Genomic DNA, 21,345 nt, shown 5'->3' with positions numbered 1-21,345 from the left:
TGCTGAGACTAATTAAAGTCTAACAGGGTTACTAACCATGTCACAACAGTAACATGCGTTACAACAGCGGTATGCTGAAGTTTTCATGTTCGAGGAAAAGTTTGAAAAAGCGAAACGTAGTTGAGCTTTTTTAATTTCCGAGAATTGAAAGAAAACATACCGCTCGTGTATCGTACATAATTTTGTGCGAAGATCGTTTATTACATATCTGAAAGAGGAATTTATAATTAGTTGCAATGAAATCTCCATCTTGGTTTCTGTTCAATGACGGCAAATTCGCAAAACAAAAATATCTATCTTCAATATTGTTGCTTTAAAATGTTTTCTGTGTTTACTATACTCCAGTAGGCCGTGATATACGTCTGTCTTTTTTTCCCCCAGTCTATTATGAGTCTGGAATCTTTTTGATTTTTTCACGGCTTCCTTAATATTACTTGCATCACGAATGCAGTAACTTTAGTGGAGTTGTAGAGTTTACTTAATTTTTGCAAATATTTAAAAACAATAATTAACAGTGCAATTTAGGTGAAATTGCAGTGGTAAGTTTCCAATTAATAATTATTACTATATTGAACGTCTCTAAAAATAATATGTTAAAAGCCTAAAGCAGTAAAATCAATATGTCACTTAAGCGGTAAGAAGAGGGAAATTGTTATGTGTGTTAGTTTGGGAATACTGAATGTGGAATTTTAGACTTTCCGCGGATTGGTTTTGTGCGGAAACCAAACAAATACGCACGATCTCGCACAAAAGTAGTATACACGACAAGCTCGCCTGGATTGGCTCACCAAGCGAGTACACTTGAGCCATCTCTGTCGAGGGGGTTCTAACCCCATCACAGGAGGCCTGTGCCCAACATGGGACATCAAGGCTAACATTCAATTCAATTCAATTCAGTAGATCAATGCATAAGAAAATAAAGTAACAAATTCTTAAAAACAATACTTTCACCATCATTTTATAAGTGTTTTTAAATATAAAAATATCTATTGAGACGGGTTTGCGTTACATAACAAATGAAGAGCATCAGATGGAAAACTTATTTAGCCCTCCCGCGGACGCAATGCATTTTGGTATGAATTACTTCTATTTTAACAGTACTGAATCTAACTATGATGTTAGTTTTCTCCAAAGACCACTCTTTCCAACATATATTTACATCACAAAAGCTACTGATTATTGATGACTATCTAATAGATCCGTACCTCATACCTCTGCAAAAGGTACCTCATACCTCTGCAAAAGGCAAATGCCGGGTAATATTTTGGTGAATCCTCGGATCTCACCTCATCTCACTACATCTCGCCAAATATTATTAAAAAAATTGCAAAAAAAATTGTAAAAATTGTAGAAAATTACTAAATTGTAAAACTATAAAAATATGTAAAAATTGTAATTGTAATATTGTAAAATTTTGACTTGTTCCACATCTTAAAGCTTCATTGCTCATGTAAGATCTATGGAATAAAATAAATGAATGAATCTGCGTCTTAATGGTCTCAATTACCTACGAGTAGTATTTCTGCGACAGTCTTACCCGAGTTGCTGGAAGAGTTGTCTTTGAAAATCCGTCGTGCAATGTGGTTCCAGCATGATGGCGCTGCAGCACTCTTCGATCATGAGGTACGTGGCCTCTTGAATGACACCTTTGACAACGGATGGATTGGACACAGAGGTCCAGTAGCCTGGCTCCCTCGCTCACCTGATCTGACATCATTGGATTTCTTTTTTTTTGGGGGGGGGGTACTGACTGACCTTTCCAGCGACAACAAAATGAAACTTCAACGTGCTCATAATTTGTGTGTACGTTTTGTAAGCAATGTTCGTAAATATGATCATATTACCCCATCCCTGGAAGCAATAGGTTGGCTTAAACTAGATAAGAAAAGAAATTTACATTCACTTCTCTTTCTCTTCGAAATCTTGAACTCTTCTATTCCTTCGTACCTGTCGTCTCGCTTCACTTACCTTTCTTCCCACCACAATCTGAACACACGCTCTCGCCATGAAACAATACTAACAATACCATCCCATCGCACCTCCTCATACTCATCCTCTTTCACAATAGCCCTGCCAAGACTCTGGAATTCGTTACCTGCTAGCATCAGGGACTGTCGAAATAAAATTCAATTCAAACGCAAACTTACTAGGCACTTGGTCAGTAATTGAGACTCGTTCAGACATGGTTTCTTGTAAATAGTTCTTTTAATCTACCACAAAATATCTCAATATCCGGTAATTTCATCACTATAGAATTTTGTTATTGTAGGTTTAATTTGTAATTTAGTAAATACAAAAATATTCTTTGTTCTTAACTTCTATGATAAAATGTCTAGCTTTCATTAATCAGGTATTCTTGTCGTACTTTAATTTTTATTGTAATTGTAATTGTAAATTTAATATTAATTGTAATCTTATTGTTCATGTTATAGTTGTAATCCCCTGGTAGAGGGGCAGAGAAGGCCTGACGGCCTTATCTCTACCAGGTTAAATAAATAAATCTAAATCTAAATCTAAATGTATTGTGGGTCCCTATCACCACGGCATGGCGCGTCCTCAGGTTGCGGATAGAGGAGACGGCCTCCAGATATGGAGGGTAGCTGCGAATATATTGAATAAGAAGTCGTGGACAGCCGATAAGGGGTGGTCGTCCAGCTTGGGGGTTGGGCGAAGGGCTAACAACCCATCACCGTAAAAAACAGCTTGTTACGAATCCCTACAATACGTAGATGGGAGGATAATATTAAAATGGATTTGAGGAAGGTGGGATATGATGATAGAGACTGGATTAATCTTGCACAGGATAGGGACCGATGGCGGGCTTATGTGAGGGCGGCAATGAACCTTCGGGTTCCTTAAAAGCCATTTGTAAGTAAGTACGTAAGTAAAGGGGGGGTACATGAAAACCCTGGTATACAGTTGTAAAAAAAAGTGGCCGCACTCGTGAACAACGAATATTTTCCAAGTCCACTTCGGGTCACGGTGATGTTATACGATACATGTGCTTGTAGAAGCAGTTCAGGAACTATGGAATTATTTCGTATTTGCGTCTCGTAGATCAGCGATAGAGTTCTCGCTTAATGATTGGAAGATTGTGAGTTTGGGCCTTATTCAAGTTTTCATTTTATTTTGTAATCGTTCTTTAGCGATATAAATAATATTCAAGTTATTTATATTTTGTTATCGTTCTTTTAGCGATATAAATAATATTCAAGTTAATTTTTTTTTTTTTGCATTCTGTTATCGTTCTTTAGCGATATAAATAATAAAGTCAACATTTGTATTCTGTTAAAGTTCTTTAAGGACATAAATAATATTCACGTTATTTATATTCTGTTAGGTATTGTTCTTTAACGAAATAAATAATATTCAAGTTATCATTTATACTGTTGTTCTTTCGCGTATAAATAACCATTTTTCTTTGCAAAATAGGTTATTTTATTTAAATTATTAATTACATATTCTATAAGATCTTATATTAATTAAACAAATACTACAATTATGCAATAAAGCAACACACAGAGTACTTTAATTATAGTAGATATCAGGCAACGTGGTCCAACAACATGTAACATCACCTGTGTCCGAATTGTAGCGAAGATACCCGAAGGGAACTTTACTTCTAGAGAGCGGCCACTTTTTCTTTTGACATCTGTACAAGACTCCCATGGAGACACAAGATCTTGTAGCAGGAATTCAAGTAGCAACTGGAGTCATCCGAGATATGCCGGGAATCTTTCCAAGAGTTCGACATGGCATAACCAGGTGATGCACAAAGTGTATCGAAGTTGGTGGCAGCCATTTGGAGGACCTTCTGTAATTGATTAAAATTCTGTTTACTTACAGTATTTCAATTGTCCTTTTAACTTTTTTCCTACTTTTGTGAGACGTACTGCCTACGTCCTCCTCCACATTTCAGAGACGCTAGCACGTAAACAAAGCTTTCCTAAGCATGGGTTCATTAACAAAATACGATCACATGGTACCCATCTACCTACCACCTAGCCTTGTAACATATTATATTTTTTACGCGCTGTATCATTAACTGGATTATTCATTATCGCTAAAATCATCTCTTGCCGCGCGCAACGCGTTTGCGGCAGTTACATCTAAATATAGCATATTTTTCCGCTACGATGCACTTGTGCCGAACATAATATTTCTGTTTTAATTTAGTGACTATTCCTATAGCGCTAAAAGTCAAGATGCAGCCTAGCTAGGAACAGGCATTTCACAAACATAAGCAGAATATCGTTGTCATGAAAATCGGGTGTAAACATGAAGCTTCTTCTCAGAGTATCTGCACAGAGCTTCATTCGGAATAAGACACATCTCAACCGAGCTGAGTTGACCCTTACCACATCTAGCTGAAGATCTCTCCGTCGATGGCGATCAGTACCTAACACACAAAGCCAGAAAAGAATCTGGGAAATTGGTTACAAATAGGAAGTCCAAATCTAACATTTATATTGAAAGTTAAATCTTATGTGAAAAGACATGTTAAAACGTGATGTAAATTTAAGAGTTGAAGTGCCTCTTCACTAGCTTCACTTGAGGAACCGCCACTGGTTGTCACAAGAGTAAAGATCAGCTTCTAGAAATTCGGTAGCATCGTGAGCTAATACTTCTTATAATCACATCTGAGCACTGGTCCGTCCTGTCTTTGCTATGACAATTTCAAAACCAGAACGAGAAACTTGAAAGAGAGTTGTGATTTGTCTCCACTAAATTTATAAATGATGTAAGTAATATAAGAACGGGAATGCTGGCCTGAATATAGGAATGTGAAGGACCAGCACAAACAATAAGTCATAAGTTATCATATATCATATTATATCGTCGCCTGAATGCAAGAACTAGGTAACTTGATTTTTCACATTTTGTGACATTGCCTATTTACTTATTTATTGCACTAAGGAAAATGTCTCGTTTTCTTGTACCTATTTGTTATATTGAAAAATAGATGTCGCTGGTATCGTTCGATCAGTTACCAAGTTCTTGCATTATATTTTTTGCGATTTTTGCTATGCTATAAAAGAGGTAACTAAAAAACGCAAATTTCGAGTTACCTAGTTCTTGCATTCACGTGACGATATCATATCATATCGTATCGTATCGTATCATATCATATCATATCATATATCATATCATATCATATCATATCATATCATATCATATCATATCATATCATATCATATCAAATTAATTTATCATGGAGACAAAAGTAATGTCAGTGTAAATTGATTTTGTCTGTTGTTTGTCATTAAGTTGAGTTCATTGGCTAAAAGAAGTTCATATAGAATTGTCGCAATAATTATATCATCGTTGTCAGAAAACGTTAATCATGTAGTTATATACAGAAACATTATATATTTCTTAAAGTGACGCAAAGTACCTCGTAAATAAGACTTGGCCTTCGGAACTAACTAAAGGTATAAAACCATAGGCTATATTGTCATACAAGTTGTATGTAGACTGGATGGAGTTAGACTACGTATGTGTGAAATTTTCTTATACTGTGCATTGCATTGCAGTGTTAGTGATAATTAAGGAAGTGTGGTAAGTAGATAGAATTGAGAACAAGAGTGGAATAGAAAGAAATATACATTAAAAGCAGTGCTGACATATAATACAGGATGTCTGACTTAAGCTTTTTTTTTTTGCATCCCAAATAACAGTCGAGACATGTGGAAGTTATTTTATGGTTTTCGTATGCTGAATCAGAGGTGGGTATAGTGTGAATGTTACGAATTTTAGTTTTCGTATGATAATTTTATGTTAAACACATACTATCAATCTGTTACATTAATTATTTATTTTCTTTCTCCTTTCCAATGTTTATTCAACTCTTGGATAATGTTTTATCGAGTTATTTGTTTTTCTTGTAGTTCCTATAAGATCGTTTTCTTAATACGCAAGTCATACCTAAACCTTCAAATCTATACTAATAATAAATCTGTAGCCGAAATTTTTCTGGTAATTTTCGATTTTCCAAAAATAATTGGTCCTAACATATAAAATTAACCACCCTGAAACCGAAAATCGCTTTTTTGAAATTTTTGTTTGTATGTCTGTCTGGATGTTTGTTACCTTTTCACGCGATAATGGCTGAACCGATTTATATGAAAATTGGAATATAAATTAAGTTCGTTGTAACTTAGATTTTAGGCTATATGGCATTCAAAATACTTTATTTAAAAGGAGGATTATAAGGGGCCTGAATTAAATAAATCGAAATATCTCGCTTATTATTCATTTTTCTAAAAAATGTTACATAACAAAAAGTTTCTTTAAAAACGATTTCCGATAAGGTTTATTCTTTACAAAATTTTGATAGCACTGATATTTAATGAGATAAGTGAGTTTTAAAATTAAAATAACGCCATCTAAGACGGTGCAATGAAATAACAAATGACTTCGTCTACAAGGGGCCTTGGACAGCAACAATCGAAAGCTATTAAACATAGTCTACAGAGAATGTTTCTGTGTTTGCATGAAGTAATATCGGAAGCTAAATTAACCGATTTGTATAATTAATTATTATTTCACCATTGGAAAGTGTAGTTTCTGTAGATGGACATAATGCTATAATGTTATTACAGTAACTTCTGAGTAAATCGAGGACAGGTAAGATTAAAATAGCTGCTTATGCACAGAAAATTTGATAGGCTATTTTGTAGATTTGTTTTCTGTATTTCTTAAAATAATATTTATGTATACACTCATTTTAATCTCAGAGAATTAACGAACAACGAGAGTGTATTGATTTAGTATGCAATAATAGTACGTTAGCTTAGCAATCCATTATTTTATAATTGAAATTTTAACTATGCTCAATTGAATCGTGTTAAGATACATAAAATAGGCTATTTATGCAATAAATGCAATGCAAAAAAAATTGGGTAATGAGCCAAGCAGATTATGTTGCGCTGTTGTAAAAGTTGTTGCTTCTGACATTCAAGAGCCCCAAAACAAATTAAAAACTTACTTATCGGAGTACATCCGTTATCAACGCACTTTTTATATAATATAATATAATATAATATAATATAATATAATATAATATAATATAATATAATATAATATAATATAATATAATATTATATAATATAATAATATATTATATTATATTATATTATATTATATTATATTATATTATATTATATTATATTATATTATATTATATTATATTATATTATATTATATAATATAATATAATATAATATAATATAATATAATATAATATAATATAATATAATATAATATAATATTATATAATATAATAATATATTATATTATATTATATTATATTATATTATATTATATTATATTATATTATATTATATTATATTATATTATATTATATTATATTATATACTAATAATAAATATGTAATCGAAAATTTTCTGGTAATTTTCGCTTTTCCAAAAATAATTGATGTTAACATGCATAATTATTCATCCTGAGACCGAAAATCGCTTTTTTGAAATTTTTGTTTGTCTGTCTGTCTGTCTGTCTGTCTGTCTGTCTGGATGTTTGTTACCTTTTCACGCGATAATGGCTGAACGGATTTCGATGAAAATTGAAATATAAATTAAGTTCGTTGTAATTTAGATTTTAGGGTATATGGCATTCAAAATATTTCATTTAACGGGGCCTGAATTAAATCGAAATATCTAGCTTATTATTGGTTTTTTGTGAAAAATGTTACATAACAAAAGTCTCTTTAAAAATGATTTCCGATAAGTTTTATTCTATGCAAATTTTGATAGGACTGATAGACTTTTAAAACAACAAACACACTACATTTTCACCGCCACCTCAGATTGTAGCGTTGTTGTTCCTGCAGTAATTCCCATGTGCAAAATATAAAATTTTTGAGTAGGAAGAAAAAACACATTTATTCATTGCATGGCAATGGTACATAGGAGATCGTGAATTCTTACATTTTCGAAAGAAAGAAATATAATTACATATCACTGTTTATGCTGTATCACTATTTAAGTTATTTGAAGGGTTCAGAACCATAGTGGGCCAAGCGCCATTTACAGAAGACGTAGAAAACAGTGGTTAAAATTAAGTTATTACAATAATTCAATGGAAACATATAGCAAGTAATATCAAGTTTACAGATTAAAACTAAATCATATGTCAATCTTCATTAAACTATGGTTGCATGTAATAACAAATAAGAAACATGTTAAAGGAATTGTCATTGCACCAAATGAGTGCTCTCTGGACCAAAATGATCGCATTTTAATTATTTAAATACAATTTAAATTAAGTAACATATTAAACGATTTAGCCTTCTAATAAACACGAATGTTCCCTGGATCAAATTATGTAATTACTTTATATTTATTTCTAACCGGTGCAGCGGAGCGCACGGGTACGGCTAGTTTATTAAATAAATTTTGTTTTATTTCATCTATACTAATAATAAATTTGTAGCCGAAATTTTTCTGGTAATTTTCGATTTTCCAAAAATAATTGGTCCTAACATATATAATTAAACACCCTGAAACCGAAAATCGTATTTTTGAAATTTTTGTTTGTATGTCTGTCTGTATGTGTGTTACCTTTTCACGCGATAATGGCTGAACCGATTTATATGAAAATTGGAATATAAATTAAGTTCGTTGTAACGTAGATTTTAGGCTATATGGCATTCAAAATACTTTATTTAAAAGGGGGGTTATAAGGGGGCCTGAATTAAATAAATCGAAATATCTTGCTTATTATTGATTTTTGTGAAAAATGTTACATGACAAAAGTTTCTTCAAAAATGATTTCCGATAAGGTTTATTCTTTACAAAATTTTGATAGGACTGATATTTAATGAGATAAATGAGTTTTAAAATTAAAATAACGCCATCTAAGACGGTGCAATGGATTAAGAACAAATGACTTCGTCTATAAGGGGCCTTGGACAACAACAATCGAAACAGGGGCCTTGGACATCAACAATCGAAAGCTATTAAATATTGCCTACAGAGAATGTTTCTGTTTTTGTATGAAGTAATATCAGAAGCTAAATTAACCGATTTGTATAATTAATTATTATTTCACCATTGGAAAGTGTAGTTTCTCTAGATGGAAATAATGCTATAATGTTATTACAGTAACGTCTGAGTAAATCGAGGACAGGTAAGATTAAAATAGCTGCTTATGCACAGAAAATTTGATAGGCTATTTTGTACATCGTTTTCTGTATTTCTTAAAATAATATTTATGTACACACTCATTTTAATCTCAGAGAATTAACGAATAACGAGAGTGTATTGATTTAGTATGCAGTAATAGTAAGTTAGCTTAGCAATCCATTAATTTATAATTCAAATTTTAACTATGCTCAATTGAATCGTGTTAAAATACATAAAATATATATGCAATAAATGCAATGCAAAAAAAAATTGGGTAATGAGGGAAGCAGATTATCTTGCGCTGTTGTAAAAGTTGTTCCCTGGATCAAACGTCCTATTTTAATTATGTAATTACTTTATATTTATTTCTAACAGGTGCAGCGGAGCGCACGGGTACGGCTAGTTCGTAATAAAGAACGTATCTTTAAAGAACAGACAGTGCAGAATTTTAACGCAATTTATTCACTTATTGCAATATATTTTGAGAATGTCACGCCTATTGACATTGCCATGAGAACGTCAAAATCTAGCTAGACCAAGAAAAAAGTTGGATTCACACAGATCACCTTTCAATTGTTTACTATGCTTTTCTTATTATAATGTCTAAAAAATTATGGATTGGTTGTGTTCTGTTTTTATTGTGTACTTTAATTTAGGTGTTGATGTAAGTTTTCTATTTGTCTTTTATTGCGTTGCAAAAAATTAGTATAGCCTATCTTCTATGTAGTATATGGGCCAAAATACTATTTTTTCTACATGTTTGTTATTCTCGTAATTTAGTATCTGTGTTTGTTCTATATTGTGTACGAATAATTCTCCTTTTTTGCGTTTATTCTTTCTTACGATGTTCTCTATTATGTTGGGGTTGTATCCTTTCCCTGTGCTATGTATTTGATAGTGTGCATTTCTTTCTTATAGTCTTGTTGGCTCTTAGGAATGTTGATGAGTCTGTGTATCATGGATCGGAATGTTGCGTGTTTGTGTTGTGTATGTGCGTTACCATGGCAGTGGGTTTCGTGTATATATATATATATATATATATATATATATATATATATATACATATATATATACTAGTGGCTTGTGCAGCAAATATTGCTGCAAACTAAGTTCGTTACACGTTCAAATAAAAATTTTTCAGATTTATTTTCAATGAAGAATACTTCTCTTTTGATAGTTATTTGCTTCCATAATAATGAAACATACTCCCTCTGAATGGATTTTTTAGGCCAAATACTTTTTCTTGAACCTATCCAACTTCTGTTTTTGAGTTTCAACGCGAAAACGCAAGTATCAATGTCAGGACGATAGCAGTAGCTATTTCAGGTCATTGTGGATTGTAGGCAAAAGTTAAAAAAAATGTCAGGTTTGCTAAGCTTTCGAACAATAGCATTTTCGTATAGCTGCTGCATGTAGAACTTGAAATGTAGAGCGTAAAATCATTTTCTCCTACTAAGAGATCTTGCTGAAATGATCTGGAGACAACAAAATTTTCTAGGCCTCTTATTTTATCAGTAAGTAATACCTTTTGATCTTTCCTTAGGAACTGTAATTTTTGGGTTCTCTCGAGCCAATACTGAAGACAATGACACATATCAATATCTACACTACACCGCCATTAAGTATATGAAAAAGACCCAACCCCACTGGTTTAATAAGTATAAAAATATTTGATTTTTAATAACAATATTATTATCTTACTTAAGTTTGTACTTTTATATATAGCAGCCACTCAGTAAATTATAGAAATGAAGATCTAAATTAAGATATTCTCTACATTTACTTACATAACCACAAAACGTTTCACTTTCATGCCATCAATATAGCATCAATATTATGTACAATTAATTAAAAAATAGATGCATCATGATATTAACTATAATAATATTTAATTTCTAATGGTAATAATATCATCAAACCGCCTCAAGTTTCGTAGATTTGAATATGCAACACACAGCTGTACTCAGAAAATTATACACTGCAGAATCAGATTTTAATGACAAATTGAATTGAGCTCTAAATATGTCGGCAATCCTGCAGGTCATGGCCTTCGTGTAATAGCCTATTGTTTATTGTAGTGTGTGTTTTGTTCTGAAATTCAATCAAGTCGGCCGTGATTCAATAAAAATTAGTTCTCAAAACTGACAACAGATGGATTTTGGAAAATAGGAAAATTATGTAGGAAAATTGACATTTCACTGAAAACTACTAGTCTTCCGAAAAACTTTGGATGCCAGGCATGTAAATGAGGTGTCACTCATTAAAATCCGTTAGCCGTTTTCCCGTAATTTCCATTACCAGTTCAAATTATACATATATTTATTTATTTATTTATTTATTTATTTATTTATTTATTTATTTATTTATTTATTTATTTATTTATTTATTTATTTATTTATTTATTTATTTATTTATTTATTTATTTATTTATTTATTTATTTATTTATTTATTTATTTATTTATTTATTTATTTATTTATTTATTTATTTAACCTGGTACAGATAAGGCCATCAGGCCTTCTCTTCCCCTCTACCAGGGGATTACAACTACAATATTAAGAATACAATTACAATTACAAAGTAGGACATAGCATTGCATCGAACATCAACAAATCGGCATTTAACGCGGAAAATTATTGCAGTGGCCAAAATAAGCACGCATCTTCCTCCATGTTTTTATCGCCAGTAACCGAAGAAGAAATTTATAATATTGTTAAATCCTTAAAAAATAATGTCTCACCGGGAATCGACAAAATTACAAATAACACATTAAAGATTATCATCAAACATATATTAAAACCGCTTGTTTATGTGTTCAATCAATGTCTCACCCAAGGAGTTTTCCCAGAATCTCTGAAAAATGCTGTAGTTGTACCGGTCCATAAGTCAGGGGAAAGAAAAAGTCTGAATAACTATAGACCTATATCCTTGCTCTCCAGCTTCTCAAAGATATTAGAAAAATGTTTAAAAACAGATTAGTAAATTACTTAGAGAAAAATGAAATTCTGTCCAAACATCAGTATGGCTTCAGAAATAAATTATCTACGGATGACGCAATTATTGAAGTCACTGGTAAAATTATGCAGGAGTTGGATAACGGTTCTAGATGTTTAGGGATTTTCTTAGATTTAAAGAAAGCTTTTGAAACGGTTAACCATCATTTACTTCTGGACAAATTATTTGATATAGGAGTCAGGGGTATTGCGCATAAGTTATTTCAATCATATTTAAACAAAAGAACTCAGGTAACCAAAATTGATGATAATATCAGTGAAAATGTAAATATTGATATAGGTGTCCCTCAGGGAACAATTTTAGGTTCTATTCTATTTTTAATATATATTAATGATTTATTAAACATTGATTTGAAAGTACATAATGGCTCCTGTTATTCTTACTCTGATGATACGGTGGTGATTTTCAGTGGTTTAACTTGGGAGGACACTTATAAACATGATCAAAAACTGGCTTGATGCAAATTTCCTATCTCTAAATATAACTAAAACTACTTTGGTGCCATTTTCTTTAACAGTCTCTGGATTGAACAAATTGAAATCACTTTCTCATTTAAAATTAATAATCCACAACTCATTTTGTAAACTCTCTACAACCTGTAAGTGCCCTTGCCTGAAAGAATCTGTAGATGTGAAATACCTGGGAATTATTGTTGATCAGCATTTGAAATGGGATAGACAAATCACCTTTTTATGTAACAGGATACGTAAAACAATTTACAAATTTGTAAACCTTCGCCATTACTTGCCTACTCATGTATTACGTTTGGTTTATTTGGCTATAGTTGAATCTGTTATCCAATATGGTATAACTGGATGGGGAGGCATTACAAAAACTGCTCTTTTTCCTCTAATTATGTTGCAAAAACGTATAATCAAAATTTGTTTGAAAAGGCGACTGGATTATCCAACAAATTTGATCCATTCCGAATTGAATGTTTTTAGAATTGACCAAATTTATAAATACTCTTTAATGAAATTCTATCATAAAAATAGAATGAAATTTGTAGCTCAGCCACATGCTCATAATACAAGACGAAATGAAATTCTTAATTTAGTTGAACCTAAATATTTCACATCTGCTGCTTTACTACACAGTACAAATTATGGTTCACGTCTATATAATTCGATAATAAAATTTAATCCAGAATTGACTACTTTAAGCAATGAAATTTTCAGATCCAGAATTAAAAAATTTATATGACAGACTTCCCTGTATATATATTATGTACCATGTATTGTAAAACAAGTTTATTTCTATCCTAAGTGTATTTTTCTATTTTATCTTGGTTACTATATCAACATGACCTGCACTTATTATACTACTAATAATAATTTAATATTAATCCATCAATCTCAACATCGTCTCTTTTTTCACTCAGTTATTACTAGTATTATTATTTACTAATTTTATTATCATCTTTATGTGAGTTTTTTTATTAAGTATTTTGTCTACAAAGTATGTATATCTATGTAACGGAACTGTCCCCGAACACGAGCTTTGCTCTTTCGGGGTATTTTAATGTAACGTTTTTATGTATATGTTATTATTAAATAAAATCTAAATCTAAATCTAAATTATTATTACAATTAATATTAAATTTACCAATACAATAAAAATCAAAGTACTAAAAGATTAACGGATTAATATAAGCTAGACAGTTTATTGTAAAAGTTAAGAATAGAGAAGCATTTCTTTTATTGATTAAGTAAAAATTAAACCTACTCTACGCAGTACGAAAATATTTAATAAGCTTGCTTTTGAACGCTACTAAATTCCGACAGTCTCTGATGTCACTGGGTAGGGTATTCCACAAGCGCGAGAGCGAGATTGTGTATGATGATGAATACGATGAAGTCTTATGTGTTGGTATGGCTAGTATGCGGCTATTTTGCGTGCATGTGAAGAGATTATGATATGATGACAGGTATCTGAAACGGGAGGCAAGGTAGGTAGGTGTAGAGGTGTGAAGGACTTGGAAAAGGAGAACAAGAGAATGAAAATTTCTACGTTCGTTAAGCCGTAGCCAGTTTAGAGTTTGGAAGGATGGGGTAATGTGGTCAGCGCGACGGACATCGCAGACGAAGCGAACACAAGAATTATGAACACGTTGTAATTTTTGCGACTGGTTGACATTGAGGTCAGTCAGTAGAAAATCACAATAATCGAACTGGGGCATTACTAGTGTTTCCACTAGTATTTTCTTGAGTGATAGCGGAAGGAATTTTCGAATGCTGTTTCAGGAATGTAGTATGGAAAGCACTTTTTTGGTTATTCCAGTAATATACAGAGTGTTTCAGAAATAAATACCAATTTTTTAGAGATGATAGGTTGTGCCTAGGTGATTATATTTTGCATAGGAATATGGTGTCCACCACGACCCGTTCTCTCACTGTCCAATGTCAATATGCTGTCTATCCGTCTGGAAGTTATGTAGCACTGTGAGAGACCATATGTTCTAAGACATACGAGATCGATAACAACCCGCATGGAGTTGTACGATGTCGACGTAGTTTGCTTAATGGGACATCTTATATTTAATTCTTTCAATATCTCTCACTTTTGCTCTTACGAACACCTTTAAATTATTTACACTGCTACGCCATCTTTCGATTCGTAGTGCTATGTAGTGTATCTGCTGACTGATCTCCTTAATGTTTTGTTTCTAATATCGACGGAGTACATGTCGTGGTGGGCCGGTTCATTGGCCAGCACGGTCACCTGACCTCATGCCTCTTGAATTTTATTTGTGGGCACACATGAAGGCTTTGGTATATCAGAACACGGTAGACACTGAGGAAGACCTAGTGGCACTAATTGCCGCCGCTGCAGGCGAAGTTCGCGATAACGCACGTGATGTCTAACGGTCCTTAGTCCGACGAATGGAATTGTGTCGTCAGGGCAACGGCGGACACTTTAAACACGTTCTGTGACTTACGTTTCAAGTAAATGCAAATGTAAACTGGATACAACTGATCTTCACTTCTCGTGTCTTCTCTTCTTAACCAAAGTAGACATCTTGTGCTTCGGACCCCATACCATTGTGAGATGATAAAAAGTAGCCTGCTCTGTACGTATTGCTCCCTCTTTCATTCCAAAGCATATCCGGCTGCCTATCCCCCAGGGTACGCTATGCCAACTTCCTGTCCTTAAACTGAATAACCAGACCCAACCTACCATCCATAAAAAATTCGGTACTCATTTCTGAACACCCTGTATATTTGTTGTCTGTTTTTGTTATTGTGATGTCGACACAATCATGAACACACCCCACAATAGAAAACCAGAAGATAGCGCGGATTTTTCACTAGGCTTCGGACAATGAAGAATATCACTTCGAAACTAGTCAGCCAGGTAAATTCCTCATATTAACACAATAAAAAAGTTAAAAGTTAATCAAATATTATATCAGTGTTAAAAGTGTAAAAGAACAATGAAATAAAGTATGACTTGAGGCTTTCCAATGAAATAATGTTTTCATTACTTGTAAACATAGTTTATCAGCGTTTTTAATATGTTAGTTTTTTATGTAATGTAAGAGCTTAATGGGTAGTAAGAATAAAGCTTAAGTACTTTCTCAAGGTTTATACTTTTGAGTATGAGCACTTCCTGTGATTATATACTCGTAACCACTAGAACATACTCATTTTCGTAAGAATAAAGACATTCTACCTAACGCGAATATATAGTCATCTCTACAGCCTTCTTGATCGTTTAAAAGTTAGTATGTACTCGTGTTACCTATCCTCTTTGACCACATTGCACCGTGATGCTCAGTTTTTTTTTATAGACTTTCACACGCTATCCGCATGCTGTAGTGGTTTGTGTTTTGCATTTTATAAATAGCCTAAATCTATACTAATAATAAATCTGTAGCCGAAATTTTTCTGGTAATTTTCGATTTTCCAAAAATAATTGGTCCTAACATATATAATTAACCACCCTGAAACCGAAAATCGCTTTTTTGAAATTTTTGTTTGTCTGCCTGTCTGTCTGTCTGTCTGTCTGTCTGTATGTTTGTTACCTTTTCACGCGATAATGGCTGCACGGATTTCGATGAAAATTGGAATAAAAATTAAGTTCGTTGTAACTTAGATTTTAGGCTATATGGCATTCAAAATACATTATTTAAAAGGGGGGTTATAAGGGGGCCTGAATTAAATAAATCGAAATATCTCGCTTATTAATGATTTTTGTGAAAAATGTTACATAACAAACGTTTCTTTAAAAATGATTTCTGATAAGTTTTATTCCTTTAAAAATTTTGATAGGACTGATATTTAATGACATAAATGAGTTTTAAAATTAAAATAACTGCCATCTAAGGCGGTGCGGTGTATTGAAATAAAAAACAAATGACTTCGTCTATAAGGGGCCTTGGACACAACAATCGAAAGCTATGAAAGATAGCCTACAGACAATGTTTCTGTGTTTTATTAAGTAATATCGGAAGCTAAATTAACCGATTTGTATAATTAATTATTATTTCATCATTGGAAAGTGTAGTTTCTCTGGATGGACATAATGCTATAATGTTATTACAGTAACTTGTGAGTGAATTGAGGACAGGTAAGATTAAAATAGCTTCTTATGCACAGAAAACTTGATAGGTTATTCTGTATATCCATTTCCTGTATTTCTTAAAATAATGTTTATGAACATATTTATTTTTATCTCAGAGAATTAACGAACAACGAGAGTGTATTGATTTAGTATGCAGTAATAGTACGTTAGCTTAGCAATCCATTATTTTATAATTCAAATTTTAACTATGCTCAATTGAATCGTGTTAAAATACATAAAATATATATGCAATAAATGCAATGCAAAAAAATTGGGTAATGAGCCAAGCAGATTATGTTGCGCTGTTGTAAAAGCTGTTCCTCCTGAGATTCAAGAGCTTCCACAACAAATTAAAAACTTTCTAATTCGAGTACATCCATTTTCAACACACTTTTTACATAATATAATATAATATAAACATAATAATAAATCTGTACCAAAATTTTTCTGTTAATTTTCGCTTTTCCAAAAATAATTGGTAATAACAATTAAGAAACATGTTAAAGGAATTGTCATTGCACCAAATGAGTGGTCTCTGGATCAAAATGATCGCATTTTAATATTTTAAATACAATTTAAATTAAGTAACATATTAAACGATTTATCCTTCTATCAAACACGAATGTTCCCTGGATCAAATGTCCTATTTTAATTATGTAATTACTTTATATTTATTTCTAACGGGTGCAGCGGAGCGTACGGGTACGGCTAGTAAATAAATAAATAAACAACAAATTAATTAATTAATTTAATTTAATTAATAAACAAATAAGTAAATAAATAAATAAACATTAAAGAGAGAGTGAATCAGATAAGTGATGGACACTTGAGTATATTCTACTATGCTTCCATGTTATGAGTATGTAATCAAAAATGAGTAGGTACTCAAATGTTTTTATTCTTACTAACAAGAGTATATACTAAAAAAAAGTCCAGTATATACTATATACTCATGTTTATTCTTACCACGGAATAACGTTTTGTGTATATATACTTTCTGCGCTGTGGTTTTTGTATTTGTATTGAATACGAGTTATTGTTTATGTACAGACCCAGAAACAAAATTTGAGCGTATAACATACTGCGCATGCTCAGTAAGCATATATCCTGTAAAATGAAGTAAGCCTAACTACATTTCTCTTCCCCAACGCAGCAAACCCACTGTTATGGATAGTACTCATCTTGCAATACTGACTGCCCTGCTGTTCATGCTGCCCTCTCTGGAGGGAGCCAGAATCCTAGCACTCATGAACCTGCCGTCCCCCAGCCACACGTTCTTCAGCAGGACTCTGAGCAGAGCCCTCGCCAGGAGAGGACACCAGGTAACGAAGCAGTTCAACAAACGGATGCCTGGCACACATCCCTTGTTTCTCTATTCCTTAATCGTGTAAATCAGACGTCTCAATAGGGCCTTCTCGTAGCACTTTCTCCTCTCTCTCTTTTTTTAATGCAAGAGTGGAACAAGATTGATTGATTGATTTATTTATTTATTTATTTATTTATTTATTTATTTATTTATTTATTTATTTATTTATTTATTTATTTATTTATTTATTTATTTATTTATTTATTTATTTATTTATTATTTTGCTAATAATTGTAACATAAATTATAAAATATACAGAGAAACTTTACTTCCCCCTGAAAGAGTAGAACTCATGCTCAGGGCCGGATTCCTGAATTGAAATTAATAATTATATAATACAATTATAATTAATAACACTGGTCATCAAAATTTAAACTTTTGTCTGTTAAATGGGAACCAATGGGTGATTCTAAATGACTTTTATGTGCTGATTTCAAATCTTTTTACAGAACTTTTCCATCACCCAGGGTTTTAGAGTAATCACATGAAAAACATTTTTCGTATCTATACATTTTAGTATTGCGATATCTTAGCTGAAATTACATTTATTGACCTAAAAAGTATATGAAGCATATTTTCGGCTGTACTGTGCTTGAGGAACATCTCTCTTCAGTATCCAACAATACTCTGCCAACATATATGGACATCATTTACCCTGGTAGCGCCTTTCCATTTCCACAATGTCCTGGTGGAAACGCTCCCTGTGTTCGTCGCTCACAGCCCCTAGGTTTTCAGGAAAGAAATCGAGATGGGATGCAGAAAGTGTATTTTTAAGACATATTATATCCCATGATCTTGTAGTTCTCAGTCATCTCACTCAGAAGTTCTCTACAGTTCTCAGAGCTGAAGTTTCCTAAAAAAGTTCGTGACAACATTTTTGAAATACACCCATGCAGCTGCTTCTTGCGTATTTAACTGGTTTTCAAATTGCGTATCTTTCATCAGTTCCCTTATTTGAGAGCAACAAATATTCCTTCTTTTAATTTAGCTTCACTGATTCTTGGGAACTTATTTTTCAGGAAGAGAAATGCACTGCCATCACGATCCATTGCTTTCTCAAAATTCTTAATCAAGCCTAGTTTGATATGCAGTGGAGACAATAAGATTTTTTCAGAACTTACAAATGGTTGGTAAAGAACATTATCTTGTCCTGGATTAAAATGATTCTCTCTTTGGCCAGTTCTTTTTTTATATAATGGTTACTTTTGACTCTGCTATCCAACTTGCAGAAGTATAGCCAAGCTGTAACCCAAGTAAGATAGCTATTACTTTCAAATCCCCACATATCTGCCAAGAAAAATTGTCATACTTGACAGTGGATAGTAAGAGCTTCATATTCTCATTATTTTCCTTCATACCAATTGCATGAGCTAAAGGAGTGGATGGATATTTGTTTCCATTATGCAGTAACACTCCTTTCAAATTTGTTTTCGATGAGTTTATGAAGAAACGCCAATTCTCAGGTTTATGCTCAACACCCAGTGACTCGAACAAATTCTCAACATAATTGCAGAAAACTAGGTCCTTCTCTTTAGAAAACAAATGCTCAAGTTCCTTGTGGCGTTGGCGGAAGAAACTTACTTTTGTGTCACTCTGCAGCAGCTTCCAGCCTTTCAATCTTGAGGCGAGTAATTCTGCCTTGCTTTTACTTAAACTAAGATCCCGAACCAAATCATTTAAATCCTCCTTTGTTAGAGAGTGAGGTTCATTTATAGTATCATCTTCCACAAAATCTGGATCATTCCGTAATCCATTCTGAACATCAAGAACACTTTGAATTACTTCAGTGAGTGTTATGTCATCTGGTGGAGTTGGTATGGGAAGTCCTAGCCCATGAAACATCGGTCGAATTGCTGAATCTAAAGATGGATATTTATTTGTAACAGTGTGTCTGGACTTCGAATTTATTCCAAATATATTTGTCAAGCAGAAGTAGCAGTCTGTCAAATGATCCTTAAGTTTGCGCCATATCATAGGGACTGCAAAAGGCATGTGACGAGATCCTTTTAACCAGCCAGTTAATAGTGTTACACATTTGGCACAACAGATTTCTGGGCCCCATGTCTTGTTCTGGTCTATTTTTTTGTTAAAATAACAGTCATAAGCTCTTCTAACTAGAGGAGTAAAATTTCGCCTCTGCTCTTTTCGAGTGAGCTTACCACACACGTAACAGAAGTTGTTTCTATCATTAAAACACTTTCGAGACATGTTTCTTATACATTATACACTTCTACACTACTCCTTAGAATGCACTATTAGGTACGGTATTATCACTTCTATTAGAATTCAATTGACAACGGAAGACAGCACAGGATTAGCTTCTTTCTTTAAAGAAAACTTCTATTCATCTGGGAACTTTACCTTACAATTACAGTTTTATGAGGAAAATGTCATTGTTGTTATTCGTGACAAATCACCAAATATTATAAGTCAATTTTTTACACAAAGGTATGAAATGTACATGTAAAATACTCCTTCTAATCAGCATGTTATATCCCACAAATGCTAATAAACAGGAGAACTTTTATTTTCAAAATTAAAAAAAAAATGGTGGGTGATGGAAAATTTCTGACTTCATTTTTGGAATGAGCAGGTGCCAGTACATAAGATACACCCGAAATTATTCATTTAACAAAATCATTGTTGACCAGTGTAATTATACAATACTATTTTCAATTATAGTATATAAATTTAAATTTACAATTTTATAATTTTTATAAAATCCATGCATAACTTTTTAAATTTAATACTAGAACTATTAGAATTGACAAGATTAGGATATTTAAATATAAATTTGTTATATATTCTTGGGCCTAAATTACTACTATGATTAAATACTGTAACAGTGTTGTATTTTGGTTCAAACAATCTTAAAGAATTCATACCTTTTGTTTCATAACTATGAGAATACAATTCAAAATTATTTCGATTTTTATGTATGAATTTTATTAATACAATATAATAAATTTGTCTTACGTTAAGTACATTAAAGTCTAGAAACAAATTTTGAGATGGAAAATCAATAGGCTTATGAAGACATATTTTAATTATTTTCTTCTGTAATAAATAAAGTGGATTAAAATTGGATTTAAATGAGCTACCCCATCATATAATTCCATATATAATTACCGATTGAAATAAAGTTAAATATATTGTACGTAATAAATTTATTGACAAGTAATTCCTCAATAAAACAAAATGATATATTATTTTACGTAATTTATTACAAAGGTAATTAATGTGTTGGTTCCATTTTAAA

At 32.3% G+C, this 21,345-nt stretch overlaps 1 protein-coding gene across 1 annotated transcript in view; it reads left to right on the top strand.

Annotated features, from left to right (window-relative positions):
• Positions 1-5,444: 5,444 nt before the first annotated feature.
• LOC138707512 (UDP-glucosyltransferase 2-like) overlaps positions 5,445-21,345 on the top strand; it is a 40,306-nt gene continuing 24,405 nt past the window's right edge. The window contains exons 1-2 of the mRNA XM_069837041.1: positions 5,445-5,559; positions 17,874-18,042. Coding sequence (XP_069693142.1) covers positions 5,480-5,559; positions 17,874-18,042 — 249 coding nt within the window. The 5' untranslated portion in view covers positions 5,445-5,479. The remainder of the gene's footprint in view (positions 5,560-17,873; positions 18,043-21,345) is intronic.

The sequence above is a fragment of the Periplaneta americana genome, chromosome 1 (assembly GCF_040183065.1).
Source record: "Periplaneta americana isolate PAMFEO1 chromosome 1, P.americana_PAMFEO1_priV1, whole genome shotgun sequence".
In the NCBI taxonomy this organism is placed as follows: Eukaryota; Metazoa; Arthropoda; class Insecta; order Blattodea; family Blattidae; genus Periplaneta; species Periplaneta americana.
This window is presented reverse-complemented; position numbering and strand designations above follow the sequence as displayed.